The 24,794-nt window shown below is 39.5% G+C and overlaps 1 protein-coding gene across 1 annotated transcript; it reads left to right on the top strand.

The window, feature by feature from the left end:
* Positions 1 to 404: 404 nt before the first annotated feature.
* Positions 405 to 24,384, top strand: LOC133999939 (E3 ubiquitin-protein ligase pellino homolog 1-like). Its single transcript, XM_062439290.1, has 7 exons — positions 405 to 528; positions 8,524 to 8,704; positions 13,384 to 13,513; positions 13,595 to 13,696; positions 20,519 to 20,716; positions 20,814 to 21,002; positions 22,251 to 24,384. Exons 2-7 carry the CDS (start codon positions 8,619 to 8,621, stop codon positions 22,827 to 22,829), a joined length of 1,284 nt encoding a protein of 427 aa, XP_062295274.1. The 5' UTR covers positions 405 to 528; positions 8,524 to 8,618; the 3' UTR covers positions 22,830 to 24,384.
* The last annotated feature ends 410 nt before the right edge of the window (positions 24,385 to 24,794 follow it).

Below are 24,794 nucleotides of genomic sequence, written 5' to 3'. Positions count from 1 at the left end.
TTTAGGGAGTGTAGTGGTGCAGCAACGTCTAGAACAAAATACAACACATATCTATATTGTTTCCACGATTTAAAAGCTCATGAACGCACCAAAATCGTAAAAAAACGATTTCCCAACTCAGGAAAAGCCACAATCCAAACAGTACGTGAACACAGCACGTTACGTGTCCTAGGATGGCGACGTAAGGCCCGCTTCTACTCTGCCTTCTGATTGGCTTATCGTAAAATTCTTAATCGAACACCAACCAATCCAACCAATGACGGCAACCACTCCTAGCCAATCAGAGGCAGAGTAGGGCGGGCTGTTCCCTCGCTATCCTAGGATTTTTTTTTTTTTTGTGTTGGTTGTGTTGGTCTCGCTCAGGATGCTGAAAGCTGATTTCAGTGTAGAGAGGAAAGGAAACGCTGCTGTCACAGTTCTCGGGTTAGTCAGGCTTTTACCGGTAAAACGCGTAAAAACAACCAAATACACGTCAAACCCTGTCGGCAACCGGGGAGGAAAGCTGCGTTTGGACATTTTGTAACTTTGGTAAGTAGATAAAAGATAGTTTTTCTTCATTGTTAAACTGAACTGTACAATGTGGCAACAATAGACTGAGTTATGCTGTAAAAGAAACTAGTTATAAAAAGAAATGGGCTGTTTTAAAAAAATGCATCACTCATCTAAATCATAAATGCTGACTATTGTAATAACGATATTACACAACACTTCCTCCATTTATTTAACTTTAAACACACATTTAGTTCAAAGCCTGTTTAACAAACAACAGTCAGGAGCTTGTAAAACCTGTTTACTTGCTGTAATTATTCCTCCTGTTCATACTGACCATTAGTCCAGAAGTCTTCTTTCTGTGTAAAAAAAAAAAAAAGTATTTAATAGTTTAATCTGAAGCTAATACGAGTCAAATCTTCATTTTTAATGTTTCATAGTTACAGTGTTTTTAGAAGCTCAACAGGGAAACACTAAGAGGGGATTTGATGCTAAAAAGACTGTAAATGTGTCAGATATCACTTGATATGACTAACTCACACTGATGAAGCTCAATAGAAGCTGATCATCTACTTTATAATGATTGTGTGGAAACACTGTGATACAGTCCTCCATCACTTTACATTGAAAGCACATTAGAAGGTTTTAATAGTCAGTATGAACAGGAGGAATACAGAGAGGAATATACTGTTTTAAGACACACTTGATAAACTGTGAAACTGTCCTTTAACCTTAAAACAAGTTCCTAAAAGTTCCTTTTTTTTAATCATAAATGGCGAATAACTACTTTTTTTCCTTTCCATACACCACAAACAATCCCATTATAGAAACTACTTAATGTAATCCTTAAAGCAATTAAAGCCACAACGTATCTGAGAGTCTGTATTATTACTTTTAGCTCATTTGTGGTATTGTCGGCATAGTTTCATGATCAATTAATCGATTATTTGTTATTTTAACAGTAAAATTTGAAACACCAGAGTCTAATGTTTCATATTGAAATGTCCAAAAGCCAAATATATTCAGTTTATTGTCATTTAAGACAAAGAAAAGTAGGAAATCCTCATATTTAAGAAGTCAAAACCTTAAAATACTTGCTTGAATAATTATTACTAGATTCTGATTATTAGATTAGTGTTTCAGCTCTAAAATTCATGTTTTTCTTTGTGTCATTTTACAGAATTCTTAGCTTATCTTACTTTATAAACCCACCATAGAGACATGATAAATATGACTCCAGGGACAGTGTGTGTGTGTGTGTGTGTGTGTGTGTGTGTGTGTGTGTGTGTGTGTGTGTGTGTGTGTGTGTGTGTGTGTGTGTGTGTGTGTGTGTGTTATATATTATCCTAAGCAGGGCTCCAGCAGCGGTGCTGGTTGACAGGCGGGTCTGTCCGGCTCCGAGTAGCCCAGCTGCCCTCCTTTTGTTCCGGACACACAAACTGATTAGCATGCACCATCCTGCTGGAGCATCTGTCCCTGCAGACGCTGCCTTTGTTCCCCCCCGTTTCAAACTTCAAATTTGTCCGTTTTCTTTTTGTTATCCAACTGTCCACTCGCATTAAAAAGCCTGTAAGACGGGTCAACTCGCTCTCTCTCTCTCTCTCTCTCTCTCTCTCTCTCTCTCTCTCTCTCTCTCTCTCTCTCTCTCTCTCTCTCTCTCTCTCTCTCTCTCTCTCTCTCTCTCTCTCTCTCTCCACACGCAAATGTTGACCTAAACCCTGGAGGAAGTTTAGTCTGGATGCTCACTGTTTAAACTGTGGAAATCATTATCGGTAATATTAAGGATATGAGGATGTATTTAAATTTGGATAAATGTCACAATACACCAAATATATGCAGGGTCACTTAAAATAATAATAAAAAACTGATGTTCAAGGTGATACATTAGGCGTTTTGGTTCTTACTTAAAACCGTTAACCTTTTAAAAGTGGTCACAGATATAAAGTTTTATATTTAAAATGGGTTTAGAATGAGTAATGAAGTAAATAATATGTAATTAAAGTAAAGTCGTCTCTGCAAACAGCTGCATACTGTAGTTTTTAAAGCAAACTTTAGTCAAAAAAGTAGGACATAGAAGCATTTCTTGGGGACTATTTTCAGCGGCGGATGAATCCACATTTGGTATTTTGTAAAACTAAAAAAAGGAACCGAAAACAATAATATTAACTCATTAGGAACCAACTGATGGACACAGTCATGAATAATTATAATGATAAAAATAACAATAGACAGAATGTAAAGGATTCCCTTTGGAGTACCGCAGTCAGAAGGGTTCAGGGAAACTGTGTTTAAATACAAATAAGAGTGTGTATATAGTGTACACACACACACACACACACACACACACACACACACACACACACACACACACACACACCCTTCCTGTCTTATCAAGGCAGTAGTTTGATGTGTTTGACAGTCGTCTCGCAGACATTTTGCAGCCACAGACTCTTTATCGCTTTATCACTTTCTGTTGCCACGGTGAACTGGGTTAGTCTAGTTTTGTGTGGGAATGTGTTTGTGTTTGTGTGTGTGTGTGTGTGTTTGTGTGTGGGCCCTGGTGGTGGTGGTGATTGGGGGGGGGGTATTTCCTCTTCAGATCTGATGTGATGGCACACCCGGTTGGTTAAGCCCTCCTTCAGTGTCAGCACTTAAACAAGACTCACAACCTCGACTGTGTCTGGAACACTTATGGGGCTTTTCCACTATACAGTTCTAGCACTACTCGACTCGACTCTACTCTGTTTTTTTTGCTTTTCCATTGGGGATAGTACCTGATACCTGGTGCTTTTTTAGTAGACAAGGTTCCAAGCGAACCGAGCCGATACTAAAATGTGACGTCAACAGACTGCCGGCTGTTGATTAGTCAGAGAGTGTCGTCACTGGAAGAGTCATGAGCTCAACTTCCCATACAAGAATCAAAACCTGCCATTTTTAAATACCGGCAACAACAGTTCCAGCGAGTTTCACATGAGTTAACATGGCTCCTTTGAGCAAAACTACACCGTGGACCTTCAACGAGGTGCAGACGTTCCTTGTGTGGTGGCAGACAACCCCGCCCATGTTGAGGAGGTACTATGAAGTAATGGAAAACGACGTACCTGGTACCAAACCGAGTAGAGTCGCCAGAGACAGTCACATGTTTGATTTATGAGCACATCGACACATTAAAGCTCACTGTACCTTTTTCACTATAGACTCTCCAAGAAGTCAGCTGGAGACGTATAATAGAGACAGGTGTGATCAGCTGATCGGATCACCTGAGACGCAGGTTAATATCAGGTGTAAACCAGGCCTTTGTTTACAGGGTCTGTACACTCACTACTCTGCCTCGCCATACACAATATTTGGCCGAACTCTGACTTTAGACACACTTTTTTGCACCTATATCTCATCCCTCCAAAGAGCGTTCCTCCACCTGTAGGCGTTGTGTTCTTCATATGGATGTATTATAAGAGTTGGATACTGGACCCAAAATGGCGCCCATTCAATCCTATAAGAATTTCTCTCCGCTCGGCCCACAGACTTTACATTGTGATGATGTTGTGAACTTTTAAAAAACCTTTTCGAGGCTCGAGGAAAGTTTTACAAACATTCATTGTTTTTAGAGTTTTCTCTGTTAGGTGCTTTATAAATCAACCATATTATTATTTTTTTTATTATTAATAGGTCTGCACACAGTGGATAGTACAAACCTTTATGTTCAATGCACATGTGTAAAACATAAAATAAAATAAGCTGCTCTGATCCAGTATTGTAACATGTACTAATGTAATAAATATCTCAAAACAGACAGTCAAAAATAAAAGTAAAATCATAGTACCTTAATATCATTTTGTGTTATCATAGTCCTCCATGAAGGACGTTAGCTGGCATCTGTCTTTCCATTAACCAGCGTGTTGTTCACACCAGGTCATGTTAGCGAGCTCGGTCGTGTTGTTTGCTTCCTCTGACGGTAAATAATTCAAGAAGCTGAAATTCACCACCGCTCACCATCTGTCAGGGTTAACTCTCACAGTGTCCAAAGAAAACTGTCCTCCAAAGGGAAGAATTAGTTAACGCTTATGGATATTAAATGGCAGTTTGATTGTAGGTTAAAAAAGGTCAGACTCAGCACATTCACAGCTGAGTTATAATGTGATTTTCTCTGTTGCATTAAATGAAAGAGGAAAACATTACTGAGCAGGAAAGCATTCAGTGAAGTTCAGACATCCATCAAGGCCTAATGATGTGCAGTCAGCTTTTATTTCCACTGTCTAAACTCAAAGATAAGTATAGTATAAGTATAAGTACAGATGTTGCCAATAAATGAAGTCAAAGGTTTAAATGTACATGAAACTCTGCAGCTTTGTTGTCGTTCAGGCCGATTAGACGAATCACAGGGAGGGATGAAATCAGTTCGAGCCACGGTGTGATTCACCTCGCTGCGTCGCTCCGTCACGAGCAGGAAAGACGAACAAAAGAACGCTTGTTTTCGGAGGAGTGAAGTCACTTTTTAGAAGTTGTCCTCCTTATCTGGGGTCCAGTTACAGGCGGTGAATGGGTCTCTGTGCAGCCAGCGCTTCACTGGCTGTATTCATGGCCGGTGAAATAAGCTCTGAGGCTGGTCGGGGGGCTTCTCTAAACGTCTTTCAGCTGCTGAACCACAAGATTTCCTGATCAACATGGCTCGGTTTTCTCCAGGAAATTGGTTAGCGTTGGTCCTCAACAGCACTGAGTTATTAAGGCGATAAAAAAAGTGTGTTTTAGATGGTTCATGGTGGATTTTTAAGAGCAACTTTCTCATTGGCGTCATTGGTACAAACAATGCAAACGTACCAACTCCAACTTTTGTGCTATTAAACAAATACAATAAACATATCACATTAACTGGAGATCTAACAATTAGTCAATTAATCAGTTAGTGGATCATTAGGAAATATTGGTGCCTTCCATTTGTACTCGGAAGTTGGAATATCTGAGTTCCTAGTTGGAAATTTCAATTGGAACGCCAGATTTCTGATTCGGAAAGTCGGAAGAACCTCACCAATGGTCAATGGCTAACCAGCTCCATCTTCCAACTTCTGAGATAATAGGAACACAGTAGACATAGGCAAAAGTTTTATTGTGTTTATTTTATACCAGTTGAAGCTATAAACAATTAAAATGACAGCATACAACGGCACACTGTTATTCAGAAGGAACCCGTTGGGAATTTAATTTTCCACTGTGCCCTCCTTTGTTCTGCACAACCAGCCTCAGTGCTTTTGATAAGCTTGTGATAACTCTATTACAGATCTTCTTGGGTAAGTCTCATCTCCCAAAAGACTTCAATGGCTCAGACAAGCTGCTGTTTTGTTCCCGGTTTAGCCTCCTTACCAATGAAGTCTTTCATTGAGTGCCAAACAAGCTCGATAGGATTCAAATGCGGTGATTCTTGCCGAGTTTTCACCCCTTCAACGCTCTGTAGATTCAGCAGCAGGACAATGATCCAATCCAAAGCACACCTTTAGATCATCGTCCTGGAAGAAGTGATGATCCGACCCAAAATGCCCCCTGATGTGAGGTGCTGCAACTTCTGTAGTTTTCTGTCCATGATTCCCTCAAAAGATGACCGTAGGACCTGCACCATGTCGTGAAGTCATCATGGAGCTTTAAAGGATATTTGGGCTGTGGTTTGGCAACAAAGGGCTCCTCTCTGTGGAAACTAAGCCTGGCATGGTGCTCCAGAGCTGCTTCATGCCACGTCTCCTCAGACTCGACCCACTGAAGAGTTGCCGTAGTCTTGCATCTTTGTTGGCGGTCTTTTTATCTTTCAGCAGAATCAGGTCTTTTTTAATTTCCACCCCAGGTTTCTGCTGGCACGGCGTATACCAGTCAGGCTCAGTGGAACATCTAAATCTGCCTCGATTTTTTCTGCTGTACAGCTTGGGTTTGTCATCTCATCAATAGCAGCCAGGATATTATCATGAAAATCAGACAAAAACAGAAGCAAACTATTTAATTACAGGAACATGACTACTGTCTGCTACCATGGACACAGTTTATAAGCACAAAGATTTAGATTAATATTTATAACATTCAACCTCTGTATTTTTTCTGGTACAGCGTTTATTTATTTGTTTTGTTCTAACTATATAGGGAGAATCCATGTGATCTTTCAATGTACCTGATTATAATGATAATAGAGATCATTCATTAATTTTGTACTCCAAGGAAAACTCTTTCTTCCTTGGACGTCTTCCTTCTTGAATTGATATCGCACAGTTCTCAGAGAACCTTTAATGCCCAGACGTGTAAAATGTAAAAGAGTCTCCTGTGCTGTTTATTCACTTGCCTGCATGAAATTAATCTGCTGGGAACTTTCTTTATTTATTGATGAGCACACCAGTGGTTGTGTTACAAAGACCCTTACACTCAGTGTGATGAGCTGTGCAATACTGTCAGGGCTGGGAGACATTTTAGTTTAGTTTTAAAACATATATATATATATACTTATGGTTTATTAGGTTTCACATTTGTACAACACAACAAACAGAGAGAACATAGTGTCAGTTAACAATGATCCATGATCTCTATCATGAGGATAAATCCATTCAATCTTTGTGATGGGCCTTATAGATGGTCAGTTTTTTCCATTTGTCTTCACATGTGGATTGTTGTGTTTTTATAGTATGTGTGAGTCTCTCCATAATGTGAATCTCTTCAGTAGTGTCCAGCCAATACCTCTGAGTGGGGGGTGGGGTCCGCTTTGGGCCATTTCCTTGTAATAGCTTTTTTTTAAGGCTGCAAGGAAAATCTTAATCAGATACTGGTCTTTGCCTTGAATGTTTTCCTGTGTAAGATTGCTAATTATAGGACAGTACATGTTTTGGATAGTTCCTCATATCCTAATATTGTTTTCATCTCTTTCCAAAAGACGTTTTTGTTTTGCTACTGTATATCAGCGTATTCAAACCCTTAAAACCAAGACTTTTGAAAATGCTGTTGACCCTGTTTTAGTTTGATAACTTAGTCTGGATGGGCAGAAACAGAGACCTGTGAAAACAATGATGAAAACACCCACGTTCGCCTCCTGATTGGGTCTCAAAAGTCACAATGTGTCCTACACTGAGGACAAACGTCAGCCTTGACCACCAGTGGTTAGTTCAAGATGGATAATTAATTACAGTTCAGGTGCTGCTGACCTTGTTGTCCATGCTTGTAGCTGTTGTTTTTACACCAGCACGCCAATGCCCAGTGTATGTAAACAGTCAAATGATGTGCATTTCCATGGACCGAGATTATTTCTGAAATGGTAATTAAACAGTCGTATGGATGTTTTAAAATGAAAACATTAGTGTGGACTTACTCGCCCATTAAGTGTGAACAAAAAGCTGAACTGTACTTTATGATCCTCTAAGAAGAAAGGACTTGGCAAGACCAGAATGTTTTATAGTTTCTGTGTCTGTTGACCCACAGTGTCTCCAACAGCTAGGAGAATATATATATTATGAGTCTTTTTTACTTAAAGTTCAGAGTTAGTCACAACAAAACCATCAGTTGTGTAACTTGTAGATTTATGATGACATTGAGTCCCCTTCGATCCCCATTTCCATGTCAGTACATCAGAATCAGGCTCCTGAATGAATGCTCAGCTTGTTTTTTTGTGGGTTTTTTTTTTCGTGGTACAAAGGATTATAACATCAGCTCCAGTGTGCTGCTAAGTGAGTCACCACGTCACGGACGCAAACAGCCCCGTTTTACACCTAACAACCCCACTCAGTGTGCCGGACTGAATACATACTTTGTCTGCCACTGTTGCTCCCAGCTCCCAGGACAAAGACAGTGTGGGTGTATTGTAGTAATGAATGGTGTTGTGTTGAAACCTTTGTGTGTGTGTGTGTGTGTGTATGACTGTCTGAAGGGTGTTTTAAATTTTACATGAAACGCCTTCTCTGACTGCGTGTTTACCCATAATGTAAACTCTATGATGTCAAAAGAGCTCTTCAGAAACATGGTTCATTGTGGTTCCACCTGTTGAAACTTCCTCTTTTTTTAACTCCCTATCTGCAGGTGATGTGTTGCTGTTTTCGTGCGCTGATGGAGACTCTCTGAGGGCGACGGAGGAACTTTAATCCTCGCCGTTATTCCCTCTGAAGGCCGCACAGATGTTTTCGCCCGGTCAGGAAAACATCTCCACCTCCCCCGCCTCCACCAAAGGACCCGCCAAATATGGAGAGCTCATTGTGCTCGGGTAAGATAGTCACTCATCTCCGGTCTAAAAGGTCATTTACTCAAGGACTGTACTTAAATACACCTGGAGGTACTTCACTTGAGTATTTCCTCTTTATAAATAGTGCTGTTTGCCTTTTTACATCTCTGTGATACACATGGAGGTCCACGGCTGCGACTAACAACTACTAATTATTCATTTATTAATGGAAATAAATGAATGTTGATATGATAATTGGGGAATTTAAACAATTATTTGCCATCTCACACGGACAGTGGTGGAAAGTAACTAAGTACATTTACTCAGGTACTCTACTGTAGTACAATTTTGAGATACTTGTACTTTACTGTAGTATTTCCATGTGATGCTACTTTCTACATTTCAGAGGGACATATTGAACTTTCTACTCCACTACATTTATTTGACAGCTTTAGTTAATGGATGCTTTTGAAATTAAAGGATCTCATGTATGGTGCCAAACCAACAATGAACTGATCTACCAACAGGTACTGTGTGTGTATTCAAAACTAGATATAATTTATTTTTCTGTGCCGTAGACTTCCCTTGTTGTCCAAACGCCATGTTAGCAGTTTGTCACCAAGGACTGCCGTGTTGTCTACAACAACAACCATTAGATGGATGGTCATGACATCTGGCCCAAACATTCATTTCCCCCAGAGGACGAATCTTATTGACTTAGGTGATCTTCTTAACTTTGCCTCCAGTGCCACCAGCAGGTTTATATTTTTGGTCTTCTATGAAATATCTCAACAACTATTTAGATGGATTGTTATGAAATCTGGTACCTGACACACATGAAACCATCGCAGCCATTTCCATTTTTGGTCTTAAAGCCCTAAAACTTTGGTGATCATATGATTTTACCTCCAGTACCACCAGTAGGTTTATATTTTTGGTTTTCTATTAAATATATTAGCAAATATTGAATGGATTTCCATGAAATCAGATACAGATAATCAATGACAGAGAATGAATCCTGACTTTAGGGTCTCCTGACACACTTACACCATCACAGCCATTTACAGTGATTTACCATTTGTACCATTATTGGTCTCAAAACCCCTAAAACTCTGACCTGACTCTTTGTGTGTTCCTCTAAGTATGTCACACTCTTTGTTGTTAGAGCATTTGAACATAGTAAAGTCTGTCCACATAAATTAGATTTAACAAAATCCTTTTTGAGCTCAGTGCGCCTTACAGCATTTTTATGTACAGTGTGAAATTCAATCCAGTACTTTTTGTTCAGGGAGCAGCACAACTCAGCCTAAATCCAGTTCAAAGTGCTGAGAAAGGGAAAGCTTGTGGTTCGTGGAGGTTGAGGGGCGTCAGGAAAGTTGTGGCCACTGTGGTTTTCGGACCTTTTGTTTGCTTTTTTTTGCTTTTATTATTGTGTCCACATGTGAAATTAAATCGTCTGGGAGACCCTGTAACTGCCACTTACATTGGTCATAAGGTTTAATTTTCAAGAGCTGTACAGTTTGAGAAAACAGAGGTTTCCTCACTGAGGCCTGGTGTTTGGTGTCATATAGCGGAGCCACAGTGGAGTCGGGGGGGTGGTCTGAGTTTGTGTAAGAGAGGAGGTGGCTGTCACTTTATCTGAAACACAGGAAGTTTGCATTATCCTGTGAAAGAATGGCTCGACTCATAACTGAACTCAAATGTTTACTTGACCCGCGGTCGGTAGCAGTCTGGCTCTGAAGATAACCTTCAGCTAAAACCCACTTTTAATTAAAGTTCCAATAACGTTCAGCTTTCAGGGCGAGAATAGTGCTCTACATGACAATCTGCGAATAAATGTAGTTCAATTAAAGCTGTTGTTTATCAGATGGATGATTTGTTAAACTCGTAACCGCAATATCCTGCTGTTCAATCTGTACTGAAACTGCTAATCAGCATTTTTTCTGCCCCACAGTTTCCTGTTAAAGAAACATTACGTGGGAAATACTCTTGTTTGCCTTCTTATCTGTGGTACAGATCAAGTGTCAGATAAAAGTAAGGTGAAAAAAAGCCATAGTCATAGTTTCTCAGATATCAGATGTCTTGTTTGATTAACAATCCAATAATCATTAGATTATTAATAGTGAAGCATCAGTGTTAGAGCAGCATGTTACTGTTGTAGCTGCTGGAGGTGGAGCTAGTTTACACTACTTTATATACAGTTAGCTAGTTTAGTCCAGTGGTTCCCAACCTAGGGGTGGGGCCCCTCCAAAGGGTCAGCAGATAAATGTGAGGGGTGGTGAGATGATTAATGGGAGAGGAAAGAAGAACAAGCTAAGTTCTGATACACAAATGTGTTTTCAGTTTTTGGACTTTTTCTCTAATCTTTGATTTTTGCTGAAATATTGGTTCATTTGAACATTTATTTGAAATGAAAGCATGTGAGAAGTTTAGAGGGAAAAATCAGTATTTGGTGGAGCTGTTAACAACTCATAGACATCTGAAATGTGAGCCGACTACACACTGCTTTTTGGTTTCATCTTTAACAATGTGTTGTATTTATAAAGCTTGTTATATTATCCATTGTGTCAAATCTTCATCTGAAAAGTAACTAAAGCTGTCAAATAAATGTAGTGGAGTAGAAAGTACAATATTTCCCTCTGAGATGCAGAAAGTAGCATCACATGGAAATACTACAGTAAAGTACAAGTACCTCAAACTGTACTACAGTAAAGTATAAGTACATCAAACTGTACTACAGTAAAGTACAAGTACCTCAAACTATACTACAGTAAAGTACAAGTACATCAAACTGTACTACAGTAAAGTACAAGTACCTCACACTGTACTACAGTAAAGTATAAGTACCTCAAGTTGTACTACAGTGAAGTACAAGTACCTCTAACTGTACTACAGTAAAGTACAAGTACCTCAAAATGTACTACAGTAAAGTACAAGTACCTCAAGTTGTACTACAGTGAAGTACAAGTACCTCAAACTGTACTACAGTAAAGTACAAGTACCTCAAACTGTACTACAGTAAAGTATAAGTACCTCAAACTGTACTACAGTAAACTACAAGTACCTCAAAATTATACTTGAGTAAATGTCAGTTACTTTCCACCAGTCCGTGTGAGATGGCAAATAGTTGTTGAAATTCTCCAATAATCATATCAAGATTATGTCTATAGCAATAAATGAATGTAAAACTGTGCTTTGGATGTTCATATTCACGATTTCCCGATGACACAGGATATGTTTTAATGACAAAGTCAAGTTCAGCTATAATTTATAATAATATGAACCTGAAGGACCTGAACACAAACCTCCTGCACACATAGTGAGAGATCCAGTGCCCCTGTTGTTGTTCTTGAGCAGCATAACTGAGCTTAAATCCAGTTGACCGTGTGACAAAGTCAACCGGTGCTAAGAATGCGGCTGACTTCCTGACTGAAGGCCTTTCACTGTGGACACAAGAGCGAGCCTGTGGTTCAGGGAGGTCGAGGGACGTTAGGAGGGTTGTGTCTGCTCTGTGGTTTCAGACCTTTTGTTTGCTTTTGTGTTATTGTGTCCAGAACTGAAATAAAGCTGTCTGGCACAATCCGTCATCACCGAAACTCAACATTAGTATAAAGTAGGGTTGGATGATGATACTTACATTTAAAACCAGAAATGTTTCTATTTTTTGGACACGAGAACATTAACACATGTTTATGTGTGTATAAAATATTCCACCTGTTCAATAAACAGTGTACCGTTAACTTCAATCTGTGAATGGGTCAGTGACAAATAAGGGTTGACGAAAATTTAAGTAGTTTTAAAAGCAGCATCAGGTTTGTTAAAATGTACATTTAGTGTTTTTGTTGGTTTTATATCATTTGAAATGACATTTGCACCATTTTTTTACCAAAAGTAAGACTGAATGCTCCCGAAAATGTCAAATGGTGTAACCACAAAAGAATGATACATATTACATATTTTATCACCTACAGTGTATTTAAGTGGACTTATACAAATAATGACTTCAAATGTTTCCTGATCTCCATGGTTACCAGAGTAAATGTAATATTTAGAACAATTGTATTCCATTACCTTTATTTAATATAAAGTTATAATGTAAGATCATGCCAAACTAGTTGATATGGTGTTTTATTGACAATTTACTGTTTTTAAGCAAGTTGAATTATTTGGTACAAAGTTTTTATGGTTACACCACTTAGACATTTTTGCCATAATCCTCTAATATATTCTCTCAAAATGGATTAAAAGCAGAAATTTGATGCTGGGTGCACAAAAAAAGAATGTGTGCAAGTTATTAATACGTTTATTTTCACATTTTAACCCTTTAAATTTGACTAATTCACATGGACACAAAAAAAACCCTTCACTGAACCGAATGCAAAGTAGAAGGTTTATAAAAAGATTGTGGGCATCGGTCAGGATTCATTGAAAGGAAGACCATGAAACATCAGTCCTCTTAAATAAAGGTTTATTTTAATTAATCAGAGGAATTGTGTTGGTGCAGCAATACATGGAATCAGTGACTTCCTTTTTAGAGGAGGCCTAAGCTGCTTTTTACCCTTATTAGCATTTAAAATGTCATTCACTGACATTGCACAGTTTAAAACAACAAACGAGACGTTGCAATGGAACACTTTATAAATGATCTCTCCTGCCGTTGTGTCGATGGCCTGATAACCTTCGTGCAACTTGTAAGACTCTTTCCATCTCGTGTTGTTCAGGTGTAACGGCTCTCTGCCCAGCGGCGATAAGGGGAGGCGGAAGAGTCGTTTCGCTCTGTGTCGCAGAACCAAAAGCAACGGCGTGAAACCGAGCACCGTCCACACTTCCTGCACACCTCAGGCTGCCAAGGTGAGAGCTCAGCACACAGGTGAAAGCTATTTTTAACCCCGCTGGGATCATTTCTGACTCTGTGTTTTTGTGTTCCTAAAGGCGATCAGCAACAAGGAGCAGCACAGTATATCGTACACTCTCTCCCGGGTGCAGACGGTGGTGGTGGAGTACACACATGACAGCAACACAGACATGTTCCAGGTCTGTAGCAGCCACACGCTCAACCTGATACCTCATTTATACCTTAACGTGCAAACTGAATCTGGTTATCTGGAAATGGGAGAACGCACGTGAATGTGATTGTATCTGGACACATTATCTGGAAGGCATCTAATCAATGAGGTCTTTGCATTCACACCTGGTATTAAAATGCGTCCTTATTTTACTCAGCTGTGCTCACATTGTGATCAGATCTTAATATGCAAATTAGCTGGGTGGAGTTGGCGGACTCGTCAACAAGCGTGTCGTGTCCCAGATCAAGGAAACTGTTGCTGCCACGAACAGAGGGAAGATTTCTAGCTGCTAGTATTTGTAGATTTTTTACAGGGTTTGTTTTATCAGGCAGGAAGAGGCGGAGCTGGGTGGCCTTTCAACTTCCTGGGATGATTTTTCTCTTATGAATAAAGCCACACTGTACAGATTGCTTTTACACCTGCTGAGAGCCGATCACTTTTAGATATGGTCAGTTTGAGCCGATTAAATTCAGATCACATTTGAGTGCAATTACACCTGCTGACAGGGACCAAGCAGTCAAAGTACAAGCAAACACAGGTCTACATTTCAAAGTTGGGTTTAGTTTCCCAAAAAGATTCAACAAATACCAATAAAGAAGGTAACCGAGTTATAGGGCCCTTGAAAAAAGACGTCAACCAACCTCTACTGAAAAATAAGGCTAACAGACCTAACAGAACTAAACACATATACTGGCTGAACAAACCAATAAACACACACACACACACACACACACACACACACACACACACACACACACACACACACACACACACACACACACACAGGAGAGGACAGCATAAACTCAACACAACGAAACCCACAAAGAAATCCCTCCAATAATGTCAAAGCTCTTAGTTTGGTCCTTGGCTTGAGCCTCTGCATAGAGGAAGCCAGTGTATTCTGTACAGTGTAAGCCTATCTGAGTTAGTTTGCATTGGCAAAATGAAATTAAGTAATAAGGTTTGAAAGGAAAATAAGCTTCTAGTTGTGTGGAAAGAAGCAGTTATTGTTCAGATCAAAAAACCTGGACTGAGTAAGTCAGTAAAGTTTATTTACAGTGACTAAGCCCTTCACTGTAGCTGCTACTGGCTTGTTTAGACGTGTACTCAACATCAATGATACGCTGTTCAGTCTTTTCCACTGGATTCACATATACTGCGTTCATTTTCTTACCAAATATCCATGTCCATCACTTTTCATTAAGCTTTTCACATTAAACTAAACAAATATAGCCCAATATACACGAAGCACAGTCAAACACTGTTTGTCTCCTTCCATCCGCATCACCTGTGATCAATGGCATGAACTTAAATAACCTGAGCCTGAGTAATTTGGGAGGAACATTACATTTAATCCAAATCAAATACATGGCTCCCACATTATTTATAAAGCACCTTTCATAGACAATAGGCACAAACAGCTTCACAGTAAAAATAAATAATATAGAGATAAAGACAACAGACAAAACATACAAAGAGGACAGATGTAGGTGTCAAGTTAAAACACGAAATACCACAAACTACCTGAATGCCTGTCTGAACAGATGGTTTTAGATGAGTCTACAGTCTCCAAGGCTTATTAAAGCTTATTGGGAGACTATTCCAAAGCTTTGGGGCGATACCGACTGGAAGGTACGATCTCCCCAAGTTAAAATATGTTTGAGGTACATTCAGGAAACCCAGAGAACCAAAGGAGGCACCGAAGAGACTAAAGGGCTTGACCTAAAGAGAAGATCTCACCTGGCCTATAGCTGAGATAGGCAAGAGCTTGGTAGGGATGTTAACAGCAGTAATATACAACATGGAAAAAAACAAGTTATTCTCACCATGTCTGAGTGGATTTAGAAGAAGGTGCAGTACTATAAACCCATTAATACATCTGTAATCTGACATTAGGAAAGCTCAAACAAACAGGGTGTGGAAGCTGTTTTCTTTGATGTAGAAAAAAGGCACATGACACGGTGTGGAAGGAATGTCTCTTAATAAAATTAGGTAACATGGGTGTTGGTTTTTAAAGTGTATAATTAAATAAAGAATTTTTTTATTTGGTAGATCTATTCAGGTTTATGTTGGGAATTCATTTTCAGAGGAATACCTTGTTAAAATCGAGTCTCCACAAGGCAGCGTAATTAGTCCTTTGCTATTCTCGACCATGATGATGAAGTTAGTCCAGATGTTTCGAGGTCGCTTTTTTGCAGATGATGGCACAATTAGGAAAAGAGGAAGAAATATATAAAATATTGTAAAGAAAGTCCAAGAAGCTACCAGTGAAGATGAAGACTGGTCTTCTTACTGTCTTTTGTTACAAGAAAGTCAACGAAGATATTTGCCTGAAATTTAGAGACAAAGATTAAGTAAAATGAAAACTGTCAAACTTTTAGGATTATGGTTTGATGTATTGCTCACATGGAAAAGTCAAATTGATAAAATAGAAGATAAATGTAAGAAAGTCTTGAAAGAATATTATGAGATGCTTGACAGGGACGTTTTTTAGGAGCACAGAGACTTAAAAGGCTTTAAAGGATATTTATACAATATTACTTTAATTAGATCGGTTCTAGACAGTGGGTGCATTGTATTTGGCTATATTATATTAGCTGCTTGTACATCTTCAGGCTTATTGAGGTTGTGTTGTGGGACAGTCAGGTTAATACCTATGTTAACATGTCAGGTGGAAGTCGAGGAAAAGCCTCTTCAACTACAATTAATGGATGATGATTATTGGGCAAATCTGCAGAGCCATGAGGACTTAGACCCAACAATAAAAGGTTATAGACATGTGGTCAGAAATCACTGTAATTTCAGATGTAACTAAGGAATTAGAAGGCAAGTTGTTCCATCATAGTTACTGCCTCAACCAATATTAAGTTTCTCCATATTGGAAGTACATCTAAGCAGATTTCATACACTTTGCAGGTTTATGTGAACAGTACACTATATGAGAGGTGTGGGCATTATATACAGATATTTACTGATGGGTCAAAAAATCCAAAGAATACAAAACAAGAGGTAGAATAAAGTATATGTGCTTAAAATTATGGCAATTTTATTAGCTCTACATTAGATTTATTAAATTAACCTCTGTGAATACGACATTCAGACTAAAGAACAACCCAGGCTGGTATCAAACACACCACTTCAAGATGCAGACAGGATATTATCCATAAAATATTACAGTTTTTAAACAGAATTATTATGACTTAGTGTTCAGTTTTTATGGCTACCAGTTGACAAAGGCATCCAAAGCAATGAAACAGTAGATCTTCTGGCCAAAAATGGATTAAAAGCAAATCAAGTAGAGTAAGGCAGAAAGGCAAAATCTCAAGTTAAGAAACAAAATTAAGATTTAATGATAGAGGTTATGGGATAAATGTAAGGCATTTGTGTCAGATCCAGTCACTGAGGAAAAGTATGAGAGAAGAGCGTCTGATTAGCAGGACCAGACCGGGACACACTAAATTAAATTCATCTCTACACCTCATTGGGAAGCATCCAAGCGGAACATGTGATGTCTGCAATCAAATGGAGACTGTGGATCATGTCGTTCTGCTCTGTCCTAAATATGCAAATGAAAGGCAGTTAATAAGGAACGAGCTGGAACGTAAAGAGATTAAACACACACACACACACACACACACACACACACACACACACACAGGGACCTTAAAACAAGCTCCGCAAATAGCTCTGGAAATTTGGTTTTAAAGCATGTCTTCACCTATCTACACAACACATGACTGATTAAAAAAAAAAAAGGATGTAAGGACAATGTGGTGATAATGCTCCAACCAACATTAAAAAAAGAACAAGAAGGTTTTTTGCCAGACCAGGAAAGAGGCAAAGAGAAATGAATGAATATAACTAATTAATAAACCAACAAGTAATATAACAAACCAATGTAAACTGACACTGTGTCTCAGATCGTAGAGTTAATATTCATGTTTGTTTACGGTACAAAATCATCACAGACTGTTAAATGAACCCAATAAACCTGCTGATGGTTTATATGTGACAACAGAATTGTGGAGCTAGTGTAAAAAACACATTTATCATTTACATTTGTTTAACGCAGCGATGTTCACCGTAGTTACAACGTCCTCGTCCCTCCCCTTCTGCTACGGAGCCAAGATGGCGTCCGTTGAGGGCGAGAAGTGTCCATAGTTACACACTCAACTTTTTGACCATTTTGAGTGAAACCATCCAGGTTCTCATTAGGGGTTGGGGGGGGGGGAAATCGATACAGCATAGTATCGCATTGCATGACAATATTGTATCAATACACAGACGCCAAGTATCGATCTTTTATTAAATGAATTGCAAATGAAAATTTAAGTTTTTTGTCCTTTGGGAACATAATTGCAGGTGAAAAAAGGTAATGAATTGCAATACACCGCAGCATATCGCAATATATTTAAAATCGCATTAACATTGTATCGTAGGGCTGGGCCATATGGTCGAAATCAAATGTCACAATATTTTTGACCAAATACCTCGATATCGATATTGCAACAATATTATAGAGATGACTGTCGATGAAATCTTTGATAAATAATCATCAGTAATGTGGATATAATGTCAAAGTGGGTAAAAGGTAAATAACAGAACAGCTAGAACAGTCTGTTAAGTTCAGAAAATTACATATTTTACTGTAATGCAGCTTTAAAACCAGGAAAAGACGACTCTGATGACATATCGCAATATTACGATATCTAGTCTCATATCACGATATCGATATAATTTCAATATATTGCCCAGGCCTATTGTATCGTGACACAAGTATCGTGATAATATCGTATCGTGGAGCCTCTGGTGATTCCCACCACTACTACTCATAGTGCTTCATGTTTCCATACTTCTCTGTGTGAACCCACTTATGACCTCAAAATATTAAGAAGTCAAGTACAGAAGAAGAGATTAGAGACACAGTTTAAAACAGTGTAGTGTCAAACTCTAAACCAAACAAACTTATTCTCTTCTTTGTAATTTAAGTGTCTGCAGACTAATGTAACTGAACATGTGGTAATGATGTGAAACCTTTAGATCTTGCACCATCACACCAGCTGCATTAACATTTGTTTTCCTTTATCCAGATAACGTTATAAGATGCAAGTCACCTTTTTATAGCAGGTGTAAACTGAGCAACATATCAAGTTAAACTGTTCGTGGTTGGGTGTTTGTTCACAGGTCTGGAGTGAGACAATCACCAGGAAGTAGAGCTGGCACAGTCTGCATTTTTTATCAGTAATCAGTAACCGTGTAACGTCTCTGGAATACAGGAATGTGGCCTGGAGAGTAGAGGCCGGCAGTAACAAGAACGGGCTCTAGTCTAAAAACCTGGGTAGTACATTAGACTGTCTGGTGAATGAGGGTCGGTGTTTATACTGGGGACACAGTGTGAGAATGAGGAACAGGTGCATTGGTGGGTGGGGAAGTCAGGGGATGGAGGTGGCGGGAAAACGGGTAACAGCAGGGCAATCAGGTGTGACATAACCGATAAACAGAGTATCAAGTTTCATAGTGTGAGCTGAGATTCAGGCTTAATATTATTGTGCAAAACTTCGTACAGTAGTTCTGCTCAGCTGTTTAGTAGAGGTCACTTTGTGTCATGATATCTGGTCAAAACCAAAATCTATTGAACCCGTTTAACTTTTTGGGGCAATCTTTAGCACTTGTATGAGGTATGTAATGCACAGCAAGACCATCAGATTGTGTTATGGTACGAACGAAGAATAACAGAATGAGTCTCTAACATGTTTTAAATAAAAAGTTTAGAACAAATGAGGTGTGAATGAGGTCTGTTGAGGTCTGTAAAACATCACATTTAGGCTCAATGAGAGAATAAATCCATGTTTTATGTTGTCATGGCCTCAAAGAGGAAGGAAAAGCCAAAAAAAGATTTTTAAATAGCACTTTCTTGGTGTGACCTACAAAGGGTTAAACTAAACTTAAAGAATTATTAATTATTAAAAATAGTCTTTCATTACTGTCGGTTAAAATCTCTGATTCAAAACTGTCCGTTTCTCATATTTACATAATATTTACGTCCTCAACAGAAAATGGTTGGGTTTTTTTTTGTTTCCTTGTGTTCAATCACTGTAGACTTTGTCTTATATAAAATGATGACGATGAAGCAAAACAATGTGAGCTCAAAGGTCATATTTTATACTGCAGTAAGAGATAAGTCCACTTTTATTCATGTAGCCCAAATATCACACATCACACATTTACCTCAGAGGGTTTTACAAAGTCTACAGTAATACAATGTCTTTTATCTTTACATCTTTGATTCCAATAAAAAAAAAAACCACAACCTTTAATGGCCTAAAAATGGAAGAAATCGATGGTGGATTGATCCTCCAGGAAGGACTGACAGGAAGCAGATATTGTGTGAACAGAATAAAGCAAGATAGCAAAACAGTAAAAGAAAAAAAGAAAAGAAAAAAGGCAAATAAGAAACTACAACCATAAGAGTAAACAAACAGTGGATGAATGAATAGGTTTAACTATAAATGGGTCGAAACTGTAAATGAGTAATTTTATAAGAAAGCAACAAACATAAAATGTGTTTTCTCCTTGACTCTCCGTGTTTCTGGTGCTTTTGTGTGGATCTTTCATGTAATTTGGCCCTAATGTGACCTGATTTGAGTCACGCTTAGTGGGTCACACAGTGCAGGCCGCTTCATTAAACGACTGACACGGTGTGACAACATACATGATCTGGAGATGACTCGAGTCCTGCAGGCGACGCTGAAACAGTCAAACCTAACCTTCTGTTTGTGTTTGTTTGTAGATCGGGCGATCAACGGAGAATCCCATCGACTTCGTGGTGACGGACACGCTGCCTGGAGGTCAGGGTCAGGCTGACGGTCCGTCGGTTCAGAGCACCATCTCACGCTTCGCCTGCCGCATCATCTGCCAAAGACACCCACCTTACACGGCACGCATCTACGCCGCCGGCTTCGACTCCTCCAAGAACATCTTCCTCGGGGTAGGACGGTCTTGCCGATGATTCGTCACTTGTTTCTTGTGTCTTTACAGATTAAACGTGACTAACAGTATCTACCCTTTTTTTTTTTTGTCTACAGGAGAAGGCGGCCAAGTGGAGGATGCAGGACGGTCAGATGGACGGACTGACCACCAACGGCGTTCTGGTGATGCACCCGAGACAAGGCTTCATCCAGGACTCCAAACCCGGCCTGTGGAGGGAAATCTCCGTCTGCGGAAACGTCTTCACGCTGCGGGAGACCAGATCATCTCAGCAGAGAGGCAAGAAGGTGGGTGACTGTGGGTCTGAATATTAGGATTTATTTAAGTACAGAGTGTGGATGAAACTACAGGAACACTTCTGTCGTTTTCTGTACAACATACGACAAACCTCAGCTTCATATATCTCACTTAGGTGGTCTCCTCCTACCCGGTGTTGAACAAACATTAACACTTCGCACAAAATTGATGAAATTTGGGTGAATAGACAGACTCAAAGTCTTAACTAATGTCATAATCCTCATCTTGTTAGAATCAGCATGACTGACATGACTTAACCTCCATGAATACAGTGAAGTGTGAAGACATGAAATAATTGTTTATTTAGGTCATGCATTATAAGAAACAAAACTTAACAATGTCTGTGGGTGTGCAACTGACAAAACATGACTGTACACCAATACATTTCACATTTTAATTGTAAGTACAGGTGGAGTGGAGGTTTCAGGTAATCCACAATCGTTGGTGTGCCATCAATAGTATTCAAAACCTAAAGGCTGTAAAGGTGTAAACTTTACTTAAATGTGTGGATTTTAAGGTATAATTAGGATGTCAGGATTTTTGATGAATTTTTGGTAGAGCCAAACACCACAATGATGCATCTAACCAGCAGTCGCTTTTAAACTTCATATCTGCAGATCTTTTAACGGACATTATCAAAGAGTTTTCAACCAGTTTTAGCATAACTCAATGTAATAATGTCTGTCTGGCCCACTTGAGATCTGATAGATTTCTATGTGGTCCTTGAACTAAAATGAGGTTGGCGCCCCTGATCTAGAGCAGCTAGTCAGGAAGTCATGTCATGTTGCCTTTATTGAACAATTTTAAGTGAAGTGGTAAACAAGAACCACTGGGAGAGAGATGTGCTTCTCTCTCCTTCCTCTCTCTCTCTCCTCTCTACCCCAACCGGTCGAAGCAGATGTTCTCCCACTTTGAGTCTGGTTCTGTCTGCGGTTTATTCCCGTTTAAAGGGAATTTTTTCTTGCCACTGTCACCAAGTGCTTGCTCATGTGGGAATGTTGGGTCTCTTTAAAATTAAACCTGAAGAGTACAGTTAGACCTGCTCTATGTGTAAAGTGACTTGAGATGACTTTGTTGTGATTTGGCGCTATACAAATAAAGATTGATTGATTGATTGATTGATTGATTGAAGGCTTGCAACAAAAGTTCAAACCATGGATGTTGTGGTCATGTGCTTCAGCTACCAGGACGCTCCAAAGGTTTAAAATTAATCTAAACAGATGCGGTCTCTCCTTCAGGTGGACGTTGAGTCTAACGAGCTGGTGGATGGCTCGCTCATCGACCTGTGCGGCGCCACCCTGCTGTGGCGGACCGGCGAGGGTCTGTCACACACTCCCACCGTCAAACACCTGGAGGCGCTGCGGCAGGAGCTGAACGCCGGCCGGCCGCAGTGCCCCGTCGGCTTCAACACGCTGGCCTTCCCCAGCCTGCGCCGCAAGGACATTCTGGACGAGAAGCAGCCGTGGGCCTACCTGCGCTGCGGCCACGTGCACGGCTACCACGGCTGGGGGGGGCGCCGCAACCCCGAGGTGGAGGAGGAGTGTGTGGAGAGGGAGTGCCCCATGTGTCGAACGCAGGGCCCCTACGTGCCGCTGTGGCTGGGCTGCGAGGCGGGTCTCTACGTGGACGCGGGCGCCCCAACGCACGCCTTCGTCCCCTGCGGTCACGTCTGCTCGGAGAAGACGACGTCGTACTGGAGTCAGATCCCGCTGCCGCACGGCACCCACACCTTCCACGCCGCCTGCCCGTTCTGCATCCAGCCGCTGGGCGGAGACACCGGCTGCGTCAGACTCATTTTCCAAAGCCCGCTGGACTAGAAGCTGGTCAGACTCTCCATCCATCCTGAGCCTTAACCAACAGACGGCGTGATGCTTTGAGTTTTTGGAAATCTCATAACATAATTTTTTCCTAACTTAATTTAACTTAATTTTGAGCAACATGAGTCGACGTCTGGGTTTATTTCTGGGTCATTCAGGCAGTTTTTATCCTCCTGTGAGCTGTTAATGATTCTTCCCCTGAACACGGATGCAGAAATACACATTTGCCTTATTTATTCATTCATCTTTTCTGTCATGTTTTTCTTTTTTTTCTTTTTAATTTAAAATAATCAATGCAATATGTAACAGCAGCAGTAATGTTTCCCCTTTACTGACACCACCTCACCTGCCTTAAAGAGCCATTAACACTAAGACATGATCACCAGCTGGGTTTTCAGGGGTCCCGTTCATGCTCCAGATGTCGTTGTGGAGGCTTTTCTGTGGGGAAACACTCGATGTTCAAGCAGGAAATTTAAAATTGTGGCACAAAAAAAATCTCTCACTATTTTTATAATGTTTTTTGCTGAATTTAAGTGACCTTCTGTCATGCTGTTGTCACTTTTCAATACAGAATAAATGTATTTTTACGCTCTGTGTCGCAATATAACTAAACTATTACCTGGGGAACCTTTTAAGCTGCTGTCGAATGAACATGAGATACATAAAAAAATGTACTGTTCATGTGATTATGTTTGTCTTTTCTTTTTTTTCAAAAAAATCTATGTGTACTGCAGACTGTAAAATCAGAATAAACACTGTCCTGTTAGATAAGTGCTCTTAAAGGAAGATTTTTCTCTCCTGCTGATTTCAGTTTAAAGTTAATTTAAGTTGGAAAGATCATCAAACACACAGTAAGACTCAATATTTACACGTTTTATGTTTTCACAGCCAAGTGACCGAACTGCAGCTCCAATAATTTACCACATATTGTCTTTTATTATTTATGATAAGTAATATTTAAACAGTTCTGTCTTGTTTTCTGCTTTTCGCTGTCAATGAGGAAGATGTAGAGGATAAATAAATGGTGGCGGGACGATGTGTTAATTGGTGTGAAAACAGCTAATTGATTAATTAATTTGTGAATCAACCGAACAGCAATTTTGATCATCCATTTTTCAAACAGAAAGAAGTCAGATATTCTCTATTTCCAGCTTGTCAAATGTAAAGATTTGCTTTTGATTAAAACTAAATAATATCTGGAGGTTTTGGAGGTTGGTACATCAACAGCCCCAAAACCTACAGATCTTTAAAATAATCAGTCTGGAGACAAATTTTATAGTTTTATAGATTAGATAACAAACTGTTGTAGCGTTAATTTAAATTATTTTCAACATGAAGCCAAAACAGCAACTTTTTCGTAGAGTATTTTACAAAAATAATGATGCATTAAAAGTCCGGGAATCAAACGTAGTGGTAATCTTTCTTAGGTCGTTTGGTTAATTAAAAAAAAAATGTAAACAACAAATGTAAACAACTATATGTATAAAAAAGTGCACAAACGTACACATATGCATCCAATTTCAATAATTTTAGTGACTTTTCTAACCTTCGCTCTGGCGCCACCATGAGGCCAAACCTTCTTCCTGCACACAGGAAATAAAATGTATTTGTCAGTTGTTTCAAATTAAATCTTCTGACTTTTACTTTCCTTTTTTTTGGAGTTCCCATGGCTGAAGTCTCAAATTGTGTGTTTGGTGTCTCATCAGCTTTGTTTTATGGGAGTTCATGAGTGACTTTTAAAAAAAAATTAAACTCTTGTCTAAGCAGTAAAGTTTCAGCTGCTCTCAGTTTAAATGACAGTATGTGCATCAGGTTAAACCTGCAGGAGTTGCAGGTGATTCATATCGTCTCCTGTTTGATGGCTTCAGCTCTGCAAACATGCTGCACACTGACTGTTTTTTTACCATCTGCAAACAATAAAAACACACTGCTGATGTTTGTGTGTCTGTTTCTGCTTAAACTGAC

Source organism: Scomber scombrus, chromosome 2, assembly GCF_963691925.1.
Source record: "Scomber scombrus chromosome 2, fScoSco1.1, whole genome shotgun sequence".
In the NCBI taxonomy this organism is placed as follows: domain Eukaryota; kingdom Metazoa; phylum Chordata; class Actinopteri; order Scombriformes; family Scombridae; genus Scomber; species Scomber scombrus.
This window is presented reverse-complemented; position numbering and strand designations above follow the sequence as displayed.

What these genes read in the sequence shown, in the direction of transcription:
- LOC133999939 (XM_062439290.1), top strand. Translation starts at nt 8,619, where the DNA reads ATGTTTTCGCCCGGTCAGGAAAACATCTCCACCTCCCCCGCCTCCACC. An exon ending in GGAGAGCTCATTGTGCTCGG is followed by an intron (nt 8,705 to 13,383) that starts GTAAGATAGTCA and finishes CGTGTTGTTCAG; the next exon opens with GTGTAACGGCTCTCTGCCCA. An exon ending in CCAAGAACATCTTCCTCGGG is followed by an intron (nt 20,717 to 20,813) that starts GTAGGACGGTCT and finishes TTTTGTCTACAG; the next exon opens with GAGAAGGCGGCCAAGTGGAG.